The sequence below is a fragment of the Ambystoma mexicanum genome, chromosome 12 (assembly GCF_040938575.1).
Source record: "Ambystoma mexicanum isolate Mex_15411 chromosome 12, UKY_AmexF1_1, whole genome shotgun sequence".
Lineage (NCBI taxonomy): Eukaryota > Metazoa > Chordata > Amphibia > Caudata > Ambystomatidae > Ambystoma > Ambystoma mexicanum.
In genome coordinates, this window is record NC_090936.1 from 464,824,728 (window position 1) to 464,851,455 (window position 26,728).

Here is a 26,728-nt window from a genome sequence, read left to right on the forward strand (position 1 = left end):
GTTGTTCAGTTATGGCTAGCTATGGTATCGAATGCGGTGTCTGCTGCATATGGTTCTTGGTGTGGTTGGTGATCGTTCTAACTGATTTGTGGCTCAGGCTAGTTCGGTCGCCGATCTATATACCAGTACCTGGTAATAGCCTGTGTCAAGACGTCTGTATGCCTGCCTTTTGTGTTTCTGGATATCCTTGACCACAACAGCACCACCCTTGTCTTATGGTTTTATTATGAATTTGTTGTTTGTTTTGTTGTTATTTTTTCTCTTTTCCAATTAGAGCTAACGGTCTGTTTAATTATGTTGTTTGTCCGATATTATATGTTTTATGAGACTGTTGATATGTGTTTCAAGTTTCAGGGCTTGGCTATAAGGAGGAGTACAGTTAAAGCATTTTTTGTGCTTTCAAAATCTAGGCCAGCCCTATGTTGTTCTGCCCATAGACATATTCTTTGAGGCATAAGCGTTGTATGCAGTCTTCAATTTCCCTGTAAAGTTGAATTTGGCCCAGTTAGTTGCTGGGGTAGAATGTCTGTCCCTTGGAGAGTATTGAATTGTTCTGCATGCATAAGATCATGCCGAGAGAGGTTGATAACCGATAGGTGGTGGGGACCGCCCTTTTGGTTCTCAGTGTTTGTGTTCTGTGTGTATTACTGTTTCAGGGAGTGCTGCACGCTTTCCAAGTCCCCTAGAGGTACCATGTGTCATTATTTGTAGGTCATGTAGATTCCTGTTTTTAAGTAAATTTAATGCACACTGGCTAGGAGTGAGTTTTTTTTTTCACAGCAAATGTGTGCTGTGGCTAGAGACCTGAGCCTGAATTCTTTCTTTCGGAATATGGAGTTAAAGATTTTTTTTTCATATATAAAACATGTACAGCTTGTGTGTTCTTTTTCTAATGCTCATTTTACTGTCTGTTCTGACCATAAAAAAGCAATCTTATGCATATTACAATCTCAGCATAATATTTTCAGTTAGCCCAATAAACGATAACAACTTTGTTTGATTTTAAAACTGGACTAATACGGCATCTGACTTTTTTCTAGCTAGAGGAACCTTAACTTGCTGGCTGCAGGAGCTGTCCTGCATTAATATCTTCTTTAGAATTGAGATGCTTGAAATGCTGTTCTTTTCTCACTTTGTCAAAATAGAAAGAATGAAGTTTGATGATAGCCAGTTGGTGCAAAATGAATCACCAAAAAAGTGGTTTCAAGATTGTTCTGCTTGAGCTTGGCAGTGTTTGATGGAATATTACTTTACACATGATACAAACTCAAAAGAAACATTTGTAAAGTTATATTTTCTTTTTCTGTCGTCTTCTCTGCTGGAAGGGATTTTAGGAGACATTCCTTTTATCTTGCAGCATATCCATTTAGCTGATACTTCAGAAGAATACAAGAAGGTTCAGACTTTATTCCAGCGTACACTGATGAAGCCGGTCATCCTGAGCATTGAACGGATCCAGAACCCTTCTCTCTGGAAAGTATACCAGTGGTACGTTTGAACATTGCTACAGCAGTTGGAATATGAATTAAAATACATGGAATGTAACTTTGCTTTATTTGTTAGAAGGCCGGAATTTCCCTGATGGTGATCTACTGGAAAGTAAAAACAAAAACACTAGCCATCCGTGGACTCTTAACTGAGTGTTGTTGTGAAGACGAAAGATGTCCAAACCAATTTCCTTTAACATATTGTCAGGAGCCAAGAATGAGATGCGGACACAGAGGAGTCATGTTTGTGGCTGCACACTTTTATTTAAGCAAAGGGAGTTTGGAAAATGTCTCTTTATCCCTATTCTAGGAGGTATTTTCCCTACCTCAGTCAAAGCGAATGGGTCTGTCCTTTGTCAAGATGTCCAAATAAAAATGTATGTCCTGTGCCTATTCTGGCCCCCAGACTCTAAAACTAACCTAAAGGTGTAAAGGGTGCTGTCTGATTTCTCAAAGTGCTCAAATCCAACACAAAAGTTAAAATAAAACAAACAGGTTTCCAATGGACAGTTCCAGGGAATGGCTCCCTTCTTCAGATTCCTTGTACCAATACAATAAATTCAAAAATAAAGAATAATCATGTTCCTCAGAATCCACTAGGATCACTCTTTCCCCTTGGTGTATTCACAATTCTCAGGGAAATGGCTCTCTTTCCTAGGTTTTCTCTTCACCTTTAATATCCTGCACCTTTTAAAGTACAGGTCCCAAATTCACAAGCTATCTAGTATCTTCTTTGCCAGACTTTTCTCACAAATGTATAATAGTTCATAATCGCAAGGGCATGGGGCTTCCTTGAGATTCTCTCTTTCACCTTTATAACAGTTAACAACACAGTTCGCACTCTCAAGGGCATGGACCTTCATTGAGCTTCTCTTTTCAAATGTTAATTTGCACACACACTTGTCTTCACCTGCTGTACTCTCCTGCCAAAACATTATTGTACAAACACTTAACTTCACCTGGTTCATGAAACCTTGTCTCGTACTGTTCTCTTAATTACATATTTCCCTTCTCCCAAAAGGCTGTCATAACTTTGCAAAGTTCATGAGGTGAGGGGTTATCCTTCTCTCCCCTTGACCTCTCTCTGGCTTTGATTCCCTTTCAAGGGGCATCGGGCTTCCCTACTTCAAGCACCTTCAATTTTAGTTTGTTCCCTGCTTTAAGGTCGGTGTTCACTAACCCGTTCGTAGACTGATTTATAATTAATTTCACTTTAATATCCTCCATTTTGTTCTCTCTGCGTTTTCGTGAAGCAACACACTTTGTTAAACAACACGGTAACCCACTTGTATTCTTTGGGCTTACTGGTTGTTTCAGGCCTCCCCTCGCTTCAGTTCCCTTCTCTCTGTGTTACTCCCATGGAGAGACATACGCTTGTAGGTAACACGGTAATCCACTTTTTTCCCCCTTGGCTTACCGGTTGCATTCAGCGTTTCTTCGCTTCCGCTTGCTTCAATATTTTGGCTCTGCCCGCGCCCTTTTAAGCGCTGCGCTCTCGCCACGTTCCTCTTCATTAAAGTCCACTTGATGTAAAACTATCCCTTGGCACACAGGTCCCCAACTCTTAGTTTAAGTCTGTACTACCCAAAGGATCTTGGTAATGATGATGATATTTTATTTATATAGCGCCTTAATCCAAAGCGCTTTACAGAGCACATATTAACATGCAATATCACCCAACCGAAATTGGTACTCATTTATCGACCTCAGAAGGATGAAAGAGGTCGGGATTCGAACCTGTGACCTGCAGATCATGCTCCGACACAGCAGTGAACGTTCAACCCGCTGAGCTATTTTACCGGCTTGAGATGCACCTGCACAGATGAGGTGTTGAGAATCTGCTCTTTAGTATATTGTTCTGTATTTATTGGCAAGGAGAAATATTGGTATAAATGCAGTATATTTTCTGTTTGCACCAAAAAGACTTGTATTGCTTAGGAACAGAGCCTCCAAAGAAGCCCCATCATGCCTTGTGGTGGCTGTTGACCTTCAGCTCATTTTTACTTACCACCACCTATTGCACACATACTGAGTGCACCTGAGCACGTTTTACTACGCTACTCTCAACTGACATGCACTGCGGTCCCAGAAGGCGTTCAACCCACAGCGCTTTGGAATCGTAACAATGGTAAAAGGTGCTCTACAAATGCCAATTAACATATTAAAGGAACCCTGAGTATTGACTTGGACAGCACTCATGCTTTCCTATGGTTTCTATTCCTTCAATTCAGTTGTTTCATACATTATTTGTCAGCAAGATGTGTAATATCATCTGACACATGATATACTCTTTGGCACGGTAAGATATCAAGCCTCTATATCCCACTTTAGTCACACTAATAATGACAAAGTCCCCATTTGAGAATATTTTCTTTATCCTAGAGTAACTACAGCTCTTAAGGATACTTGGTATCTCTCCTAACACTTTATAGTCTGAGAGATTGGCACACACCACCTAGTATCCCCTTTTCTCTGCTCCTGTGACTTTTTATTCACACAAACTCCTAGTTATGGTTGGTGGCAGTGGACGTGTCCTACCAACTATTGTCCATAGCCTCGGTAGTGCGTAATAGGGGCACCCAAGTACCAACTTGGGGCCTCAGGCTCCAGAGTGTCTGGGCAGGTAGGAAGTGGGGGAGGAGTTTTCCACCACCCCCCCCCTATCCTTTGTCTGCCAGAGTGTCTGAATGGGACCAGCTGCCACTGGGGGTCTGGTATTCTGATTGGACAGCCACACGTCCCTTTCTGTAAACTACTGAGTGTTGGGGAGAATTTTCATTTCTGTGCTAAAATCCTCCCACCTTAGAGATTCCCTGCTCTTTTGTTGGACTTACTCCTGGGTGAGTGGGATCTTTTTTTCACTCTCTCGAGTTTTTCCCTGATTTGGATTTTATGTTTTCACTGTTTCTGGAGTCTGACAAACTCAAAAGGAATCTGCTTTTTGTAGAGTGACACTCAGCACCCTCTGTGCAGTGTCACTGGGAAATCCTTTGGATTTCTTTTAAGGTTTAAATACTTTTTCTTGGGTGAACTACTGTTCCCAAGAATAGTAAGGTGACATTTATCTTATTTACCTCTTTACTTTGGGGGTCCAGCACACACCATATTATGCGGAGTGGTGGCAGTGGTTTACTTTTTACTACCAATGTGCTTTTTTACCCCAGGCTGAACCCTCAGGTGCAGTACAGCACAGCACCCATGTGTGACCATTTTGTCAAAATGGCCCCTGTTTTCTTTTTTCGACATTTTCTGTTTGTGAGGTCTTTCTTGGCTTTTACTCTGTGCGTTGAGACAGATTTGAGCCCTTTTTGTGTTTTGCCTTTGGCGGGCTTCAGCCCTGAAGCCCGCCCCTGGCTCCAGTGTGTCTGAAAGGACAGGATGTGAGGGAGGGTCCCGAAACTCCCCTGTCCTTTGTCTCTAGGAGTGCCTGAACAAAACCAGTCCTGATTGGCCGGCTGGCTGTCCTTAAAGGACACACGCTCATGAATATTCCCGGTCAGGCTGGCAATCCTCAGTAAAGAAAAAATCAGTATCAGTTTGTTTCTGATCTGTCTTTCTTAGTAGTAACCAATCACTGGTCTCTGGGTCATACTGCCCCCAGCCAATGACTGCCCTCTCCCTAAGGCCCGCACCTGGCAGCCCATCCTCAGATTTTTACCGCACGTTCAAGTGTTGGGAGTCCTCGTGCTACAGCTCTCGAGCTTTTACTGCGCTTTGCGCTTTTTCAAAGAGATTTATCTAATTTTTTGGTTTAATCAAGCCTCAAGCTGCATAGTTTCTACTTCCTATCAACGGGGACCCGTTTCGGATTTATCTACGCCCCTCAAGGGTGAAGTTTTCGTAGAGTTACGCTTCTTGGAGGGTTCTGAGGCCTACATCGTGGACGAGAAGAGCATGGCCCAGGAGAAGGGAAGCTCGACTCCCGGCTAACTGTTCAGCATCTGCCCTGGTGGAACCTACAAAATGTGTTCAAGGAGGACGAGCATTTAAAATGCCTTTACTGCTTCCACGAGGACAAAGAGCACGTGGAGAAGGACTATGTGGTTTGCATGAACATGTCGGATCGGACGATGAGGGATCGCCGGACCCGCCTCTCCAATTGGCAGGAAGGCAAGAGCCCAGCAGGTGAGAAGTAGTAGTAGTCAGAGCGGTCTTCTAAGTCCTGTGAGGGCGCCAGGGCGACGGGGGCCCAACAGAAGGCAAAGCACCGTGAGTCTGCGGGCACCAGGAGCGCCGAACGGTCTGGCTCCTCAGCTGCCAGGCAGGTCGCACCTTCACCGGTGCCATCAACCGCGAGCCAGAGAACCCGGCTAAGCTTCTGGAGAGGCCCCAGTCGATCTCGAAGGAATGGTCGAGGGGGAGCGAGGCGGTGACCCTCCCCCTAAGGTGAAGGCCTTGAGTGCGCCCAAGGCGGCGAAGGCCTTGATCCACCCGGCTAAGGCCTCTATCGAGGGAGTCGCTGTGGCCCTGGCGAAGCCTATGGAGGCTATTCCAGTGGAGGCGACCTCGGGGCCCAGAGTTTCCCTGCCTCCGCGGAGGGAATCCTCTTTTAAGCCCATCGAGATGACCCCCGTGAAGATCCCGGTGGAAAAAGAGGGGGGGCGGGGACCGTTACGGACACAACCTCCGAGGAGGAACTGGCCAAGAATTTGGAAGAGGCCCAGCCCCACTGGAGGAATCCCGAGAAGGGGACGACGAGAGCAAGGGTGGCAACGACGATGAGGTTCCCATGGAGGAACAGCCGTCGCTCCCGGCACGCCCGTCGCAACCCCGAGCCTCAGGACAACTCGGCCATTTTGACAGCAATCCAAGCCTTATGCACAGAGATAAGGACGAGACTGCCCCTACTGCCGACAAACGACCCAGCTGTACAAGGTCCGTCGGGAAGCCCTCCGAACAAGAGGAGGAGAATTCATCCAGTGCCCCTTCAGCCCTCACGGCCTTCTCAGCCTTTGTCACCTTCCCCGATCCCGAGGAACAACACGGGAACGGCCACGACGGGGACGGATGACGACGGCAGTGAGGACGGGACTGGCCTCCTGTCTCCAATTCCTCAGGCGTCCCTGCCCGACGAGATTGGCTCCTTCCACGCCATGATTGCCAGGGCATCTAAGCTTTTTCAGCTCTGCCCTGAGGAGAAGGAAGGCTTCCTCTACCAACGGCGGAAGGCCAAGAGGAAGACGGTCCTCGCGGTGCCTTTGCTGGATGACATCTGGGACGAGGGACTTGCCCTCCTCAAGAACCCGTCCATGACACCTGCCAAGAGGGACCGGTACGAGAAGAAGTACCGGGTCCCCGACGCCGCCCCGTTGTGCCTTAGGGCGCAGCCGACCCCAGATTCGGTCGTCTCAGCAGCTGCCAAGAAGAAGGCGGGGGGGCATGGGCTTCATCCTCAACTTCCCCACTGGACGGCGAGGGAAAGAAGCTGGACGTCGTGGGACGATGAGTCATCTCGTTGGCGGCGACGACAATTAAGGCGGCCAACGCCCTAGCGATTGTGGACTGCTACGAAAGGGAATTGTGGTACAAGATCGCCCCCCTGTTGGACTTCCTCCCGGACGAAAAGAGGGCAGAGGCCCTGGCGATCCTACCGGAGGGTGAGGTGGCGTAGTTAGCGAGGTCACGTTACTGTTGCAGTAGGCCATGCGCGTAGAGCTTGCATAATGGGAATGCACGCGGAGAGGAGGCACAACAAAACACAGCAAAGTGCTCTTGATTACGATGAATGAGCGAACGGCTGACATCGTGCCTGCCTTTTTGAAATCTTCGGCTGTATTAAGACTTCGAATTGTTGCCGCCATTGTACTTACAAGACTCCGAGCCTGAGAGGATGGAAGCTCCCCATGCAAAGATTCTTCCTTTACCTCTGCTACTAATAACAAGTTGACAGTGAGGCTGACACCATTCTGTGTTCAGAGCCTGACATCAAAGAGCTGCCCCCCGCTTGCTTGCATCTGGTTGCACTAACAATACTTAGAATTGGTTTAAGTGTGTGTAATTCCGATTGTTGTCTACAGTACATCCCCCCTGAAGAATTTCCCGTGAACAATTCTCTTGAAGAAATATGGGAATGAAACATGTCGGGTCTCTCTGGCTGTGAGATAACGGTCACGGTTTTAATTAAGGGTCTCTCTGGCTGTGAGATAACGTTCACGGTTTTAATTAAGCATCAAAAGCTGCTGTCTACTTAGAAACAATAATAGGATCTTAATATTAATATAACAGATCCACAATTAGACATCAGATTGGTATTTGTACTCAAGATGCTAATGTTAGATATTGTGTATTGTTTGTGTTGTTTAGTATACAATTGGATGTGTGTGTTATATTATTAACAACCTGTAATGAGAAATATTTATTATTTCAACTGCTTTACTGTTTTTCTGTCTATTAAAGGTGCAGGTGTTTGTTCTTAAGTTTAACACAGAACCCCTTTAGTTCTATCTTTGGTGTTTTGTTTTCTTTTTGGATTTTTTTATATATACTTTTTTATATTTTTTCCACTTGAGGTTTGTTTTGTTGCTCCACATATATGAATTACTGTGGTTGAAATACTGGTTGTATATATATGAAAAAAACTTTTTTATATGAAATGAATTTTGTAATAAAATATACATATATTTTTTTAATGTCGCTTGTGAGTGCAGTCTGTTGCAACTGAGGAGGGCAGCTCGTTAGGTATCCAAACTATTGCTGTTGGATCTTTAAGGGCGAGGATTTGAGAGGAGCTAGGACCTTCTGTTTGTAACAATACAAGTTCAATTGGGCATTATCCTAGGCCTCTTTTTACAAAAAAACCCAGTCCTTTGTAGTTCTTTGGCGTCGGACCACGCCATAACTGTGGCCACGGACATTGCCGACACCGGTTTCCATCAGTTGGGAAACAGCGTTTGCTTTCGACAGCGGGGGTGGCTTAAGGCGACGGATTTCCGCCAGGACGTGCCAGCCAAGGTTTTGGACATGCCCTTTGACGGGAAAAATCTGTTTGGAAAGACTGTGGATGAGTCGCTGCAGGCCATCAAGACCGACACAGAGACGGCTCGGAGCTTGTGAGTTCTGCAGCAACGGCGGCCGCCCTTTCGGAACTCCGGAGGCAAGCAAGGTGCCTCCAAAGGATTCGGCGATGGCTCCTCGACCTACCATCAAGCGGCCCGCTCCTCGTCGCAAGAAGCCTACAGGGGATGAGGCAAGTCAGGTGGATCTCGCAGTCGTCGCCAGGGAGGCCAAGGCTGCTTCCAATCAAGACTGAACCGGCCGTCGCGTCGGTCCCCCACCGAAGCACCCCGGTGGGAGGCCGGCTGACGAGGTTCATCAATGTGTGGGACTCCATCTCCACCGACCATTGGGTGCTGGATGCCCTGGCCCACGGGCACACTCTGGAATTTCTAGAGAAGTGCCCCCGAATTCCGCCCGTGGCCAGGAAGGAAAACCACATCCCTCAACTGCTGTTAGAGCTAAGGGTGATGCTCAAGAAAGGAGCCGTTGTGCTCTTCCCAAAGAGGCTCTGGGGCTCCGGAGTATACTCAAGATACTTCCTCATCAGAAAGAAGACAGGAGGTTGGCGTCCCATCCTGGACTTGCGTCGGCTAAACAAATACATCAAGGCTCAGAAGTTCCAGATGGACACCCTCCAGCACGTGCTGGGCCAGCTGGAGGAAGGCGACTTCCTATCGTCGTTGGATCTGGTGGATGCGTACTTTCACATCCCCATCCTAAAAGGACACTGAAAGTTGCTCAGGTTCGTAATCCATGGGCGGCACTACCAGTTCAAGGCCCTCCCATTCGGATTGAAGTCGGCGCCCAGGGTGTTCACCAAGTGCCTAGCACCAGTGGCGGCGCGGCTGCGCCTGCAGGGTATCCATGTCTACCCCTACCTGGACAACTGGCTCATCAGAACAGGGACAAGGGAACTCACCGTAGAACACACAGCAAAGACCGTCCGGCTGCTCACGGACCTGGGATTCGCCATCAACTTCCCCAAATTCCACCTGGTTCCGTCGCAGGTCGCGCTGTTTCTGGGAGCCAAGCTCGATACAGTTGCGCAGTTGGCCTCGCCGTCTGAGGAAAGAACGCAGGCCATCCTGGGCAAGGTACAGTGTCTGCTGGCCACAGACTTGGCCAGAGTGAGGTCCATCAGGTCCCTTCTCGGGATGATGTCCTCTTGCATCTATCTGGTGCCCCTGTGCAGGCTTTGGATGTGTCATCTGCAGGAGTTCCTCGACGCCCGTTGGACGCAAGCGACGGGCAGCTTCGAGGACAAGATTTCGCTCAACGAAGTATTCCGCCAAGCAATTCGATGGTGGGGCACCCACGCGCATCTCGCCGCGGACACGGACATTCAGACCCCAGCATACCAGGTGACGGTGACAACGGATGCCTCCCTGGAGGGGTGTGGAGCACACACCGGAGATCTTCATGTGAGAGGCCTGTAGCTCCCAGAGGAGGGGCCGCTCCATCAACATACTGGCGCTCCGAGCAGTGTTCTGGGCCCTCATGTCATTCCTCCCGTCCCTCAAGGGCAAGGTGGTGAGGATCTTCACCAACAACACCACCAGGATGTTCTACATCCGGAAGCAGGGAGGAACCAGATCCCCAGCCCTGTCCAAGGAAGCCCAGGATCTGTGGCACTGGGCTGTTGCCCAGGGGATGTTTCTGGTGCCTTTTCATCTAGCAGGGATAAAAAACACCATTGCCGACTCACTCAGCAGGGAGCTGCGCTCGTGCCACGAGTGGAAACTACGCCAGGATCAAGTGGATCAACTATTCCGGCGATGGAGGCAAACCCCAAATCGACCTGTTTGCGACGGCGACGAACTCCAAGTGCCAGAGGTTCTCCAGCAAGTTCCCCCCCAGTCGAGGATCATGGCCGATGCTTTCTCGTTCCCCTGGGACGGCCTGTTCCTGTATGCGTTCCCGCCGTTGCTGCTCAGGCTCATCAACCAACTCAAGAGGTCCCGGTGCAGGATGATCCTTGTCGCACCGAGGTGGCCTAGACAGATATGGTTCCCAGACCTTCTGGACTTGTCAGAGTCCCCACCAGTCAAGCTGTCGACGGACGCAGATCTTCTCTCCAGAGAAGGAGGCGCCATTCTTCATCACGACCCAGAATCGCTGAACTTGCAGGCCTGGCTTCTGCAGCACTAGAGTTTGGAGGGTACGATATCCTGGCTGACTGCAGAGAGGTTCTTGCAAAGGCCAGGACGTCCTCAACTCTCCAGTGCTACGGACACAAGTGGAAGAGGTTCTCTGTCTGGTGCCGTGCACAGAAGATTAACCCTCTATGGATTACAGCCCCTCAAGTGCCAAAGCCTGACTAGCTCACGCTTCCATCAAGATACATCTGGCAGCGATTTCCCGATACACCAGAACTGCAGGACGGTCGTCCCTGTGGTCTCATAGCCTGGTGAAGGAGTTTATGAAAGGACTGTTCCGATTGTTCCTGCCGGTGAAAGCTCCAGCCCCGGCGTGGGAGCTCAACGTGGTGCTGACCAGGCTCATGGGCCCGCCATTTGAGCCCTTGCATTCGGCTCCGTTGAAGCTCCTGTCGTGGAAGACAGCGTTCCTTGTAGCCATCACCTCTGCACGAAGCGTGGGAGAGATTCAGGCCCTTTCCTGCAAGCCTCCATACTTGACTTTCCACGAGACGAGGGTGGTGCTGAGGACGCACCCCTCCTTTATGCCCAAGGTGCCGTCAGACTTCCATCTCAACAAGCCCTTGGCGTTACCAGTCTTTTTCTTTGTCGCCGGCCAAGAGGACTTTGCACTCGCTGGAGAGAGTAGTCATTGGCTGGGGGCAGTATGACCCAGAGACCAATGATTGGTTACTACTAAGATAGACAGATCAGAAACAAAATTGATACTGATTTTTTTCTTTACCGAGGATTCCCAGCCTGACAATGGGGAATGTTCATGAGCATGTGAATCAATGCCAGACCCATGCTGGAGAACAACAGTTACAGGTAAGTAACTTGTTCCAACTGAAACCTTGAGAGTGTAAGTGTTACTTATATTGACTGATTTCATCTGTACAGCACTAAAGCTCACATTTACCGCTCTTGAAATAGGCCTGGCTGCTTAGTCACACTACCAACGTATGTAGTACAGGCCTATACCAAAAGGTGGGTTACCGAATACCAACCAGATAAGTCTTGTGTAGTCTCACACAGTGTGACTGCACTAATTCTTACCAAACACTGAGGAAGATTGCAGAGGAGTGAATGCTGGAACAGTATAAAAGTTGAGGCTCCTGGAGTGTAAAGCAAGTCGACTACTGGAAGCTGAAGTAACCGAAGATGACGACGACCAAAGATTCCTGCAGACCCTTTGCAACACCGTAAAGTGACCACCGCTGTCCTGACCCCGTTTTCTATGCGACAGAGGAACTCCGAAGAGGACAACTCCTTCCCTTTGACTGTTGGGAACAACCAGTCCCAAGACAGACTTTGATTTGAGCCATCTCCCGAGGTCCTGTGAGTTTTCAAAGCTGCAGAACTCAAATACCAGGAGGCCTGCTTCCCATTTCGAGTGCAATGTCGTGAAAGGCTGAATCCGTCCAAATCTTTGCTGAGCTCTCAAGGAATCTCCAGAGATCCGATCCAACTCACCCAAACCTCCCCTCGGGAGGTTGTGGAACTGTAGGAAGCAAAGCATATTGACCAGGCCAATCAGGTCCTTTGTTGGTGCTGCAGAAATGGTACCAAAACCAAAGAGTGGCCAGAGAAGTTGCTGAAAGCCGAGGCATAGATCCTCCCTCTAGACTGCTGCTGAGAGATCCCGTCCATTGTCCTGCCCTTTGTCATCAGACCAAGGAATCCGGAGGTCGGGTCCAGAGCTGCAATATCGCAGAGCATCCAACACAAAGGTTTTCTTCAAACCTAAGGTACAGTGGGGAAAAAGGTATTGTTGCCATATTCCAGAAAGTCACTCCAGAGCATTGGAGTGCACAATAGGTGTGCAGGGCAGCCTCCTCTTACCTCAGACCCAAGCCGCTGCTTGTGTCCCTTTTAGCAAGTCCTTTAACATGGTCTCCAACATTGGTTAAGTTTTCTTGTAACTTCTTTCATAGAGACTAGAAAGTATCCACAGGAACTTGTGAATGCTGCTGCTTACTGCCTTTTAGCCAGGGTTGCGTTTTGGATTTTAAAAGACTTGCTCTGCAGGGAAACTGCCTCTAGAACCTGAAGCTTTGCTGGGGTAACACTAACCAACTGTTTTCCTTCCTAAAAATCACTATCTTATGTGTATGCTGACTAAATGCAATTACTGTATTACTTTTTGGGTGAGCTTTATTACTGATAGTATGGTAGACCTGTCAAACTCCTGTAACAATTGTTCGGGTTCTGGAACTACCAATTAAGAAGAGGCCTTTTGAAAGTAATGAAAAGTATACCTATGTGTGTTGTCTCATTGTGCTAATTATTTAACAGTGACTCTTGTGTAAATATAATAAATCTATAGTACCGCCGAGGTGCCTCTTTGCCTGGCTCTCTGCTTGTTTCTGCTGTGAATCCATCTGCTATAATCCCCTTGCTATGAATCTTATAAACCCTATTTTGAGGTCTGCCATCGAGTTGCTGCATAAGCCCCGCCCATTTGGGCACAAAGCTTCAAAAGGCGTGTGCACCGAGCGAAGTAGCGCCGAGGTGCTTGGTTGCCGCCTTCGTTGCAGAGTTGTGGTGGGGAAGTACTTATGTTGAGAACTTCAGCTCTCTCCGAATGTATCACACAGTTCGTACCTTAAAAACCGGAATGCCGTCCACCAAAGTTCTGTCACTGCAGTTAAACAAGCGGAACTCTCCGACTTAAAGTTCTTGCAAACTTGCTCTGAACCATTCCTGCTCGACTCCAATCGGTCGACCTGAGCGTAAAACTTTTAAACTAGCTACCAAACAGAACATGAATTCTGACATATGAAAATTTTGTATGGTTGTCCACGTAATTGATGACTCAAAGCTCGATTCATTGCCGACAACGGACCAACCGCTGGAAGTGCCATCTCTAACGATTGTTGATGAGGTTTCCACCAACGCGAACGGCGGATCAAGGACCAGTTGTAGTCTCTCCAAGGAAAACAGCAAAAATAACTGCAAACGTATTACCCGTATTGAATCAGAGTGTGAATGCAACATCAATCACCACTGCAAACTGGTCTGCAAACATGTGAAATGTACCAACCACGGCAGCGGTAGCCGCGGTCAGCAAGTTTGTTCTTGCTGTGCCGGCGGCCGTGATAGATCTCGACCCTAGCGTTTGAGCCGTAAGGCAAGAACTGTTATCTGACAACTTATCTGGCTCTCCAGTTCTATTTGCGGATATTAGTCACTCCGGTTCTGACTTGATAGCTTCTTACATTGAGCCCACTCCTAGGAAACTAGAAGCCCCAGCTAATAATATAAATAATCAAAGTAATCTGGAACCTACAAGCAAACTTTTAGAAATTGCGCTCAATGCCAGGAACGTTGCACTGCAATCAATAGGCACATTATTTGAAACATTGGATGTAAAATTGAGCCTCCAAGCCACGCAAATTGACAAAATTCTCATTTGGCAAAAGGATGTCAATATGCTACTGAGCGCTAAAGCAGCTGTGTTGGATGATCAAGTTAAAATGGGTGCACAATTTGTTTCTACAGCCTGTCAAACTTTGCCTTATGCATCCTCCCCAACTGCCGTAACGGCTAGTACTACTAGACTACCGAACACTGTTAGCTTGACTGGTTCCCTATTGTTAGGGAGAATTCCCATAAATGTGCAAATTCCCTTCCCTTTAGAGACCCCCAGCAACTTTGCTGGATTTTGAGGACTTGATTTTCTTACCTGGAAAGAGTGTGAGCCTTTATTTCCCCACTCTTATGTATTTTGATGTGCATTTTACTCTTGTGTTCTTTGATTATGGAGTTTTAGATAACTCCATAGGCATCATCTTTTCATTGTGTTACACAGCACCCTCAGTGCAGTGACACAAAGATGTCTTTTAGGCTTCCAAAAGATTTAAATACCTTCTCTGGGATGAACTACTGTTCCCCAGAGAATGTAAAGTGAAATTGACTTTACTAGTCTTTCCAAATACCTAGACCAAGCACACACTATCTTACAATAGAGTGCTGGAGGGGTTACATAGTATCCCCTTTGTCTAAATACTCATGTAGCAGTCAAATGCTACCCTTTCCTATCGAAATGGCTGGTGGCAGTGGTTTTACAATGAACTACCATGACTTTTCCCGATCGCGAACACTGGTAGCTAAAAATTGCAGTAGCCATGTTTTTCAAGATGGTGCCTTAAGCCCCTTTGTTTAAACAGGTCCTGGTCTTCTTTTTTCCCTGTTTCTTTTTGGAAAGGTCCTTCTGGAGTTTATCTCTGCGCGCCAAACCAGGTTTGGTCCCTTTGTTCATACGCCTTTGAATTGGTAGGACCAATCAACTCGTAAGCCACCTGGATACCATTCTCGGAGCTGGTTTGGATTAACCAGGGGGAAAGACACCAGCTTGTGTGCTTGACTACAGCTCCTTGAACTGAAGTAGCTCCATTTTGCCAGTGTTTCCCGACGATCCCATGCAGCGCAGGAGTCCCCCGACGTCCTCCCTCTTGTCCCCAAGACTGAGGCTCAGGAACAGTGAGATCTTCAGGAACTGCCAGCAACCAATGTCTTCACCTGCATCTTTTCTTCATATTAAGGTACTGTGCCAACCTGATTGAGAGAACCTATCTCTTGCAGTGAAAGTTTGTGGAACTTTCCCAAATTGCAGGCCTAATCAGCTTGTGACCCAACATAATATTATTTTTCGTACAAACTACTTCTGAGAACTTTGGCAAAGACTTTACTGTTTACTACAAGAACTGCTTTCCTATCCAAGACACTAGTCTGTTGACTTTGGCCTAGGCCTATTGACCTAAATCGAGTCCTCCAGTGAACTGAAACTATTTGCAAAGTATTTGTGATCTATTCTATTAACTTGTGCCTTTCGCTCCCATTTAAAGTAACTGAAATGCCATTTTGCTCCTATTTCAGGGGAGCCTAATTTACTCACAAACGTATTGGTTCAGTACTGAAGTGTGTTTGTGTATAATATTAGGTTGCCTCCTTCTAGTGAATGTTTTCTAAATGATTGTGTAATAAATTAATAATTGTTTTACCAAGAAACCTTGAGTGTAAGTGTCTACTTGAACCACTGTGATTGTAAGACCTCTGTGTAACATCCTTGTACTGCTCACATTCCCTCTTGAGATATGAGATATGCCTGGGATATGCCTGGCTGCTCCGCTCGCTACCAGAAACTGTGTAGTACAGACTAATACCAAAGGTTACGCCTGTAGCCTTAATTGTATGTGGTGGTCACAGAGGATACTGTATGCAATTCTGCCTAACGCCTATATTGACATGGTCATCTAGGATAAATCAGAGGCCATCATCTACGATAAATCAGAGGCCCATAAACCTATGCAAATTGGGGACATTGGAACAAATAGCAGTCAACCAACATTTACAACTATTCCAAAAAGCGATTATTCCACAGGTTAAGTTGTCAAAAAATCAAAAAATTATAAGATATCTTCTTCATCCGTGTCCAATCATTTTTTTTAATCTATTAGCGTACCCGAAAAGAGTATGGTAATAGCCTCTCAGGCCGTAACAAAAAAATATCAGTTGCAGTCTCAAGCTAGAATAAAATCAATTACATCTATCCCAAATGCGAATATACCTCCCTATGCTCCTCTTGACAAACTAGTCCAAGCGGTAACACATCATGTTAGCCAATATTTATACTGCACCCATCACTACCGTAGTGGTCTTACATCACCTAATTCTTGTCTGAGGCGTGGAGTATTGAGACCCCGGGTGTTGCAAGACCTTAGTCTGTGGGTAGTGAGAAAGAAGGTTGGGCGGTAATAGGAGAAAGGCTGGTAGACCAATCACTTCAGTACAGTAAAAAAATAGAAAAAAAACATGTGGGATAAGGCATGCATTACTCACCGTAATCGTATTTCTAATGATTATATCTGCTTAGATTCACATGCTGTGCATATAGTCTGACATCTAGTGGTAATTGTGGTGTATTGCATCTTTTTTTCGAAGATCGAAAAAAGGGACATCGACATGGGCGTGACTGTCACGCTATCCCTAACATGACATCTAATGTACCCAAAATCCTTCAATGCATTGAGTTCCCTCCTGTTTTTGTTCTGCTGTGAGGGAGCCTTACGAAATGCGTGAGTGAGTACAGAAGAAAGGAAGGTGTAAGAGGTCTTATGTTCCTTCTACTCCAAGAAGGGAGGATGGGTAGGCGCTTGTGAATCTAAGCAAATACAATCATCAGAAATACGATTACAGTGAGTAATGCATGCCTTCTGGTGCTTGTGAATCTGCTTAGAATCACATGCTGTGCATAGACTAGCGAGCAGTACCAGGAGATGGTGATGGGATGTGTGAAGTAACAGTAGCAAAGAGATGCCTTGTCGACATTTAGAAATGGCTGATTTAGAGACAGGGTTGCCTTCTCTACCAGTGGCAACAGAGGCAAATGAATGGTTTGTCTTTTTTAGTGATTTAATCTTCTCAAGGTAGCATACCACCGCTGTCCTATCATCTAGTGTATGGAGGCTTCTTTCAGCTGAATTGGTTGGATTCTGAAAGAAAGTTCAATGGATTGGTTTACATTGAACTTGTAAATGAATTAAAGTGCAAAGCATAGGTCTGTGAACAGTACCACCTTGTCTTTATGAACAGTCACAAATGCGTCTTGAGCTGAGAGCACCTGCAGTTCACTAACTCTCATTATAGAGGTAATGGCCACTAGGAAGGCAGTCTTGTAGATGAGAGCCTTACGACTTGCCTTATGCATTGGCTCAAAAAGAGGTCCCATTAATATTGTGAGAAAGAAATTGAAGTCCCTTCTGGGAGTTGGGTAAGAGTAAGTCAGAGTAAGGTGAACCACAATTGTCTAGAAGGTCAGAACTACAGAAGAAATTGTATGTTTTAAAAAGGATCAAAGAAAGTATAAAGTTCAAGGAAACCGATTCCCCAGGACCAGAGAAAATCTAACAATCTCATAAAAGAGCTGCATGAACTGATACAACAAGTAATGAGAGACTATCTAAAGATGACCTATTAACAAGAAATCCAAAGACTGATACAAGAAGTACCCTCGGGAGAAGGGAGCCATTCTCCTGACTGGTATTTAGAATAGTGGTAGGGCCAGTTAGATTAGTTTTGTACAGCAGACTTATTCCTTTGGACATTCACGGATGACTGACGAGCACCCTAGTTAGATATGTATCTTGGGAATCTCCCATAGCGATAGGGAAAGTTAGGCCCTATTTTTATTCATTAATAAAAAAACATGTGTAACATATCCTTTGAGTGTCCAGGTCTTCCTTCTCACCCTCCACACAAAGCACACTCGCCAGTGTTTCAAAATACACAACTCATCTTCTGCAAGTATTTCTCTTGTGATGCTAATTTCAAAGCTATTGCCCCTTCAAAAACAATTCTTATGAATCCTGGATTTAATATCTTTGTTACTCCATCCTGTGTTCTATGCAAGAACAAATAATCTGCTGTCTTGTTACAGGCGCCTTTATTTGTTTTGCCATTGTACGTTGCCATTGCACATCTACACCAGAGGACAACATAACATGCTCTGCTTTTCTATCCAAATTGACACATCTGAAGCAGAAGCATATGACAGATTTCCACAATGTGCAAACCCCCAAATATTACCAAAAGCGGGGATTGAAGAATTTCATGTCTTTTAAAGTCTCTAGAGAATCCCCTGAAGTTGATCAATGAAAATGATTAGTGTACTTGGGTACCAGAAGCATTGTGTGAGAGCATTTATTTTGTTTGATTGCTCACACCCTGTTTATTTCTGTACAGGCAGAAGGAGCAGATGGAGAAGGCCAATGATGGAAAGGTTGTAGACGAGAGACATCTGTTCCACGGCACTGATGAGAAGCTGGTTGATTCCATCTCTAGTGACAACTTTGACTGGCGGATATGTGGTGTTCATGGTACAGCTTATGGGAAAGGTGAGAATAGTTATCCAACATGCTAGGATAAAACTACAACAATCTACTTCATCTTGAGAAAACTCATATTTTGCAGACAGGTTTGAATGATCACATTAGCCATGATGATCACATTAATTACCCAATTGGGAGGAACCTGCACATTTTCATGCTAAAGTGAGGTGAGACCGCTAGGAGCAGTAAGCGTGGTACTTCTTTCAAATAAATCAGAAAGATGTTGCAATCAAACCATGCAAGTCAGGTCACTTATTAAACAGATAGTTACTGTAGCGATAAATGATTGATTGCTTGTTTTGCTGAGCAGAGAAAATCAGTTGGAACAGATCCACATCCGTTTTTACGACCTGTGTCCATTCTAATGGATTCACGTGATTATCTGCAAGGAGCGAATGTCGGCACAGGTCTCCATGCCAGCATCCGGACCATGCAGATAAATCCTCCTGTATCACTGGCGTGAATGCATGTACAGTGGTGGTCAGTAATGGCAGTCGCTATGAAAGAAAAAGGAAAGTGGCCATTGCTCTGGATATTTATGGACTCTGTCTGCTTTTTTCATATGTGAAAGGGAAGGCAGACTCTGCAGGGATCAATGCCTCTCTTCAATCATCAATAGTGTGGTGTGGTCGGAGAAGCGCGTAAATTCCCTGCATGGCTCTGGGAAATGCATGGAGTGGATTTCAATCAGTGTTATGCTGGAGTCCTTCTTTTCTTAGCCTCCTTGCCAATTTTCATTTGTCAAAATTAGCCCAAAAGAAATAATACTAACACTGTTGAGAGTCCGCTATCAAAAAAGTTATAACGTTTCTAATTCAAAGTCTATTAAAGAACATTGTACATCACTACCGAGGATGTAATGTCGAAAATCGAAGCCAATGGCAGAATATTCGAATGAAGCTACATTGGAAACATCTGCATTTGGAGAAAAAAAAGTCACAGGGCAATGTTATTGTTTATTTTAGACCTTCAAGTGTCAATCGGGAGCTCTAATTGCAAACCTCCTTTCCTAATCTCCCTCCAGGATATGTAGGAAGTGGACGGTCATCACGACCCCCACAGCCTCTCCCACCCTCTGGCACATAGTAACCAGTCCTGCAGAAGGAGACTCGCTGACATATCAAACCCTGCCGACCAGCTCGGCAGTCCTGGCCCCCTCTGGGACTATGGCTGCAAGTTGCACAAGAGAAAAAGCGGCATATAATGATCGTGTTTGCAGTGCTTAGTCACCTGCACGATGTAACAAGAGATGGAGCATGTGGGTCCATCCGATAAAAGCCACCAGCCTACATTCTATGGTGCAGACTGCCGCCATGATAATGGCGAATGACAGAGGTTGGCCAACGATATGCCAGTTTTGTTGCAGTGTGTGCCCTGAATGAAAGGTGCCGAGAGAAATAAAAACTGTGCAAATTGGAGGGCGCCATCAATTGTGGGGAAGTCATAGGTTCATGCCAGGTTTGCTAAAACTGATGAAATGGGTGAGTGATATTGTTTGTGAGGAAAATATGCAAAGGGTCGTTTTAAATTACATGCAAATTGCATGCAGGGAGCCACCAATGTTAACAACACTTATGTGCTGTGGGGTCCCCTGCAAACAATGTTCAACATTTGCAAGGAGGAGTGCAACAGCAAAAAGTAAAACCATGCGAAATTGTTTATGCTCCACATTGTAAACAAAAACTAAACAATACCTGCAAATTATGCTTTGCAGATGGCGTTTACTAATAGATTGCTGTGGGAAATGTTCGCTCTTAGGCAGGTGCCAGTTCTAGGCAGATTTTGAGGCAACTCCTTCTTTTTGCACTTGCATGAAAATCTCAAGCAGGCGTGAAACATGATGCTCTTCCAACAGGGAAGAGGAAATCACAGCAGAGATGCCAACTCCGCTTCGGCACCCTTCCAACACCCTGAGGGTGTAAAAGCATTATGCCTTCCGCTTATGCTTTCATTTTGTGCTCTAGCTTGCTTTAAAATGACCCCCTACTGCGTTTTAATGAGGTTGACCTAGTCAAGAAAGATCGTATATAGAGATGTATTCCCAGAAGCTGCAGATGTCATCAGCTGGATACCTTAAGGTAGAGCTTTGATTAGTCATAGTACTGGTGAATGTGGATTTATGGATCTATTCTGCTTGGAGGGCCAGCCGGCTCAAAACAGTTCTGAATGGCAACAGATGAAGAGAACTCCAAAACTCTTCTGCCGCTTGCCACCAAATACTTAGCTACTCACTTTGCCACACATTTCACTGTCAAGTGGCCCGATTTCTCCAATTAGTGAGCATCCGGCCTGCTAAAGTTGGTCACTTTAGCTGTGCTTCAGTTTATATCAATTCTCTCCATGGGGCATGTTGACTGATTAGTCGGACAGACCCTCAAGGCTCTGAGCAAATAATGTGAAACATGCTCCTAATAAACGGGCATGCATTTTAAAAGGAATCATGCTTACACCACTGTACTATTAAAGTTTTGCCATGTTGGTCATATGCACTGTTACTTCTGGGATATTGACTGTAAGCTACTCGTAGGATTCCTCAGACATTAGACAAATGTAAAAAAAATATATACATAAATGCTGTCACACACTTACTAGTCTTTTCCTTTTGACTTAATGCAACAGAGTGCCATGTCCCTTATGTTTTATCTAGACGATATGGAAACTGAATACAAAAATCACAGATGGGTCTATTCACCCGGTCTGCCAATAGGAGTGACTGGAGTTCATCTGTCTTCGTCAATAATAGATTTAAATGGCAGAAGTAAGCTAGGCTTACAATCTAAATGTGTAATAGTTCTTTTTTTCTCTTTGTCAGTAAAATTGGAACACTACGAAAATATATCCTCAAACGAATAGTTACCAAATAATCTGTACTCTTGTCTGATGCACACTGTTCTTTTTCTTTCTCTGTTTTTGCAGGCAGTTACTTTGCAAGAGATGCTGCCTATTCTCACTCGTACAGCAAGCTAACGAGCTCGGAAACTAGAATCATGTTTGTGGCCCGTGTCCTAGTGGGCAACTTTGTCCGGGGAAAAGGGGAGTTCCTCCGCCCACCTGGCAAGATTTATAACAGCTGCGTGGACAGTGTGTCCGACCCATCCATCTTTGTGGTGTTTGAGAAGCACCAAATATACCCAGAGTACCTGGTCAAGTATACAGACAAACCTCCCGCTTTAAACATCTGGGGCAGTGTGCGAAGTAGCCTCAAATAATGCAATACACGGGTCTCAAAAAGGTTAAGACGGTAGTACTGCAGTATCTCATTCAGAAACCTTTGCAACTTTCTACAGTCAAAACATATTTAAAAAGTATGTGGCACTGTTTGCAGATGTTGGAAAGCATCTAAACACACACTCTCTTAACCCATACAGCGAAATCAAAACTGAGCTCTGAACACCAAAGTCATCTTACCAGTGCAACCAATATTCTGAAACATAGTTGCTCAAATAGCTTTCTTGACAGGTTTTGGAATTGCACATTAATACGATGGATTTCCAAAATCAACCATAGGAGTGGATTTTGGGAGGCCAACCTATTATGGTGAACAAAAAAAATAGCCTAGCCAAACCCAGTCAAGATAGGTAGCGGAGCGGCACAGCTTATACTCGGGAGGGCTGTGAGTGGTCTAGGGCTACAATGAGTTCACACAAAGCAACACAATGATTTATTTGGGCTTTAAAATACGCACTAAGCAATGAAACTATGGGCAAATATTGTCACACGCTTAATCTAAAATACATACTTGTAAGAAGATCGAAAAGCATGTGATTCAACCCCAGTGCAGTACAGGTAAGTAGTCAAATGCAGTAATCGCAGTAGAGTTCAGATAAGTAGCTCTCTCAATTCCACTACACTACAGCAGGCCCAGGAGGGGATTCTTGACTAGATCATCACTGATTTAAGCAAGGAATGGGAGAGAGAGAGGGAGAGAGGGAGGTAGGGAAGATAGGTGGGGAATTAAACAAGTTTGATAACTTACCCCCCTTACTCAGATTTCTTCAGTGACCACTGCTGAGGTTCTGGATTCCACTGGGGACGCATTCTTCTGTGCTTGGACCCGTCGAGGGTAGCCTCAGGGTAGCAGGTGCAGAAGTCCCTTTCTTACGTGGGATTTAGTTTTGGTTGGTCGCGTTACATGTTTCTCGGTTCCAGGAAATGTCCAGCTGAACACCCCTGTGAAGAAATTAAGAATTCTGTGGGATGGCGACCTCAGTCAGGACACCTTGTGGAAGTTGAGAAGATGGGTTGCAATGGGAGTCGCCATGATCAGGTGGCAACAGGCGATCTTCAATGGTCTAACAAAGGAGCAGGCCCAGCACAGCATATGTTGAGGCTGAAAATGCTGGAGCTGGTGTCTTGTAGTATAAGTCAAAGATCCTCCAAATTCCAAGGATGCACTCGGACGGCTGCAGCTATGTAGCCCAGGAAGGAGCTGGTCTGTCCACTGCCTAGTCCAGGGACCCTTTGGAGTGCACCGATCTTCAAGCAGGGGTCGGGCTGGTTGTTCCCACTGGTCATGGGGTTGTAACATGGACCGGGGTCCTCTGAAGACCAGGCAGAGGAGCAGGGCTTTACCGGGACTGCATTGGTGTTGATGCTGGTCAGCTGCAAAGGTCGTCCTCTGGTCGTCAGGGGTTGCACTTCTTCGTCAAGGTCTTGACTGCAACGATGATCTGTCAAGTGCCTACATGAGTCCTCCTTTTATCCAATATTTGGCCTGGAAGCTCACAGAGGTCCACCAATGTTAAGGATCCAAACCATTCAAACTGGTAATAGCTATCCAATCATGGCTAACCACTGGCCACACAATATGCCCAGCAACAGAGATTCCGTTACCTGGATGTGGACTGGGACCATACAATCCCAACCACCTTACAGAGAGGCTGCCACTTTACCCGGGAAGGCCAAAGTAAAATATGGCTAAAAAACAGGAGAAAAATCACGTGACAGTGCAATTTTAAAGTGCTAGCAACTCTTAGCCATTTGCGGTAATTGCAAAATTGCATGAGTAAAAAGTACAAAACATGGTAAGAAAAATATCTGCAACCACCATCCCAGACTGGGCATATTGTAACCAAAAAGCCTCAAAAGAAAAATGTATAAGGCTACAAAGTATCCTAACCGTACTGGGAGAAGTAGTCTCCCAGCACTGATGGTCTAATGCACTAATCAGTTTCCCCATAAGAATGAGCGAAAAGATAAAGGAAGTAATGCAGAGATCTGCATTTGCCTCCAAAATGTCAGAACATCAGTAAAAAAAAAAAAACAAAAAGTATGAGGTTGTCCCATAGAAGTCTCTAGCAGGAAAGCAGCGAAAAGGAAATCTTTCCTAACCAAAACCATCAGAGCTAGTGTGGAAAATGGGTTGTACACGGCCTTTCCCATGTGGTTGGGATGCCTTTGCTTTATCAATGGTTGAGTTTTAGCCCCATGTAAACAAAAATGATTCTCATCTGCAGTCAAATTACTATGGGGGAAAATGTGGGTGACTCTGGTGTGCCAGAACTGTTGTTGTCTAGACTGGGTCATTTGGCCCCTCATAAAAAGTAGTTCAGTCTTAAAAAGGTGTCTGCTTTTAGTTAAGAATTAGTCTGCAATCTAGTTAATCTAGTTAAACGCTGGTTTCCTTGATTTTCAATAGCAGCATATATTCATAGATTGAGCTAAGATGTCATTTCTTAAGGTCAGTGTTTTCCTTTGTGGCATTGTTACCCAGGTCCTTCTTAACATCAATCAACATTGTGCTCTTTGCTGTCTGTCACATGTCAGCCAAGCATTTCATGAGAGCTGACCATGGCTTTGATTCCTATTTGGGTATCATTTTCACAACAACAGTTTTCATTCAGGTTGCTCAGAGGTTCACCTACTTGCAAGTATTATGAGGGAAAGAGATGCATCTTTGGGGCACTGAAGCACAGGGTCTTCTTTCAGTGTGGTGGAGTCCAGTGGCTGACTTCTGTGCTGATCTAATAAGGTAATATATTTATTCATGCTTTTTTACGTCCCTCTAAACTACAACCCTCCATAGACCAAAAGGACCACTGGTGGGGGCATTGGAATCTATACCCGGTCCTGCCTTTGGGCATTGAAGCAGAGCCTGTGCGGAACCAGATGGGGCACTGGATTCACAACTATGCATGCAGTAATCTGTCCCTAAAGAAACGGCAATTGTAAACTTTACATAAAATGACTAGTTTGATTTTGTGCTATACTATAGTTTAGTGCTATACAAAAATCATTAATCATTAATGAACATATTTTTTAAAACTATATCAAAACAAAGATTAAAACAACTTTAATAACGGCGGCAAATGCAGAACACCTTGCTTGTGCTTTTTGTTTAAATTCGGAATGCTTGGTTGTGGAATTTTATTTTGTTACAATTGTTATGACTGCTTATTTGTGATTGAACAGAAATCAGTAAATTGATCCATTTCATTCCAAACATAAACCCATTCAGAAGGGGAAAGTGGGTTATCCCTGCAAGTATGGTCACTTACTTTAGCTCTAACGCTACTTACAACTACTACAATGCTGTTAGATGTAGTTGCACAGCATATACAAACCACTTCAATGTCAACATGACAGCTGAACAGGTCATGGTACCAAAAGCCATTTATGTTTGAAAGTCTGCAGGGATAATATGCACCTTTTCTTGAAGGGGAGGACATTGTTCTACTGTAAAGATTCTTCTAGTGCTAGAACGTGATTCACAATTTTTAAAATGTAATTTTCAATAAAATAATTTTTATCATACAGAGATTTAATACATGTCATTTTTGTTCAGGAAATATGAATGCTTTTTGAGGGCTGAGTGACTAGTACAAAAAAATACTTGTCCTCCTGGAGGGTTCTTCCCAATAGTATAGTTTGCTGACCATTATAAAAAAAATAGAATTGTGCTTCTGGAGGGTTCCTCTCATTAGACTATTGCTTGCTGACTGTATACTTGCTTAAACAGGAATTCCTGTGTTGGATCCTTAAAAAGAAAATGTCCTTATAGCATGCACATCATAACATCCTTGGAGTGGAGCAGAGTGGGCAGGTCTATGGGATTCTGTTGGCTAATGGAAGCCACTTTCAATGTGAAGCAACCACTGGAGGTGATATATAGGGTGGATCTCCCAGATTCTCCCCCTCTGCCCCAGCCCTATGGTCCTGGGTAACGCAGAAGAGGAGGCAGAATCTGATTTAGTGGGGTGGCTCAACGGTTTTGAAAAATCAAAAACCACTGGAAAAGCTCTAGACAGCCCTCCAAACCATTACTTTTAGCCTGCCTTGCCATTGCTGAAGGCTAAAGACCATGTACAAATCATGCATCCTGCCCCTGCCCCAAATGGGCAGTCTATAGGAACTGCCAGGTCACCTCTGTTCTACCTAAGACCACAAGCAACTTAAGACCTGTTCCAGCCTTGCTGGGGCTCCAAGTATAGCTTGAGTGTCTAGGCACAGCAAGCTCTGGACTCTCATCTAGGCATACCAGTCCCATGACTGTACCTTAGCTGACTATACATGATTGAACTGCTGGGTCAGAGTTTAATTTGTATTTTCCAGGTACCCTCGAGAGTGGGTTAGTGTCTCCCTGCCCGTGTATCTGTAAATCAGGAGGGGATCTGAAGGTGCCACTGAGGCCAAGGGTCTGAAGTGCAAGAGGGCACAGAGGGCTACTGGAAGCTGCTGCATTGCCCAAGCCAACTACCACAAGGTGAACCTCTGCTTTTTATTAGACAGGTGATACCTTCCACTGTACCATTCTCACCTTGAACTAGTGGTAGTAACCAGTTGCAAGTCCTGCATCGCCAAATTACACACCTGCATCTCACAACTCATGTGTCTGTAGCTTGCACCCATCACTTGGAGGCGGGTGGGGGTTCTCCTTTGCTCGGATCTCACACAGCTCCGGGTCTGTGAATCTTGCTGTGCATCCTCGTATGAATTGCACCTTAAAGCTATGCTGCTGCTTTTTTTTCCAGGAACAGTAGTCTTGCTGAAGCCCTAGTATTGTGTCCTTTGTCGTTGTGCCTGCAGACCCTGTGCTTGATAACGACTTCCAATCCCGACTATGGCATCCTTGTGGTCCTCCATTGCTGCAGGAATCCGATGCAGAGGTCATTTTTGATCTTCAGGCAACCCCAACTTGGTTATCTTCAGAACCACAAGGTCACTATTAATGATCTGAACCACCAGACACAACTGTCAAAAGTAGACCTCTCTGCTCCTGCGA

General features: G+C 45.4%; 1 protein-coding gene across 1 annotated transcript in view; it reads left to right on the forward strand.

The window, feature by feature from the left end:
• The window catches only part of LOC138513668 (protein mono-ADP-ribosyltransferase PARP12-like), a 294,555-nt gene extending 269,295 nt beyond the window's left edge, over positions 1-25,260 (forward strand). The window contains exons 10-12 of the mRNA XM_069628728.1: positions 1,358-1,488; positions 18,362-18,513; positions 21,424-25,260. Of these exons, the coding sequence (XP_069484829.1) occupies positions 1,358-1,488; positions 18,362-18,513; positions 21,424-21,716 (576 nt within the window). The 3' untranslated portion in view covers positions 21,717-25,260. The remainder of the gene's footprint in view (positions 1-1,357; positions 1,489-18,361; positions 18,514-21,423) is intronic.
• Positions 25,261-26,728: the final 1,468 nt, after the last annotated feature.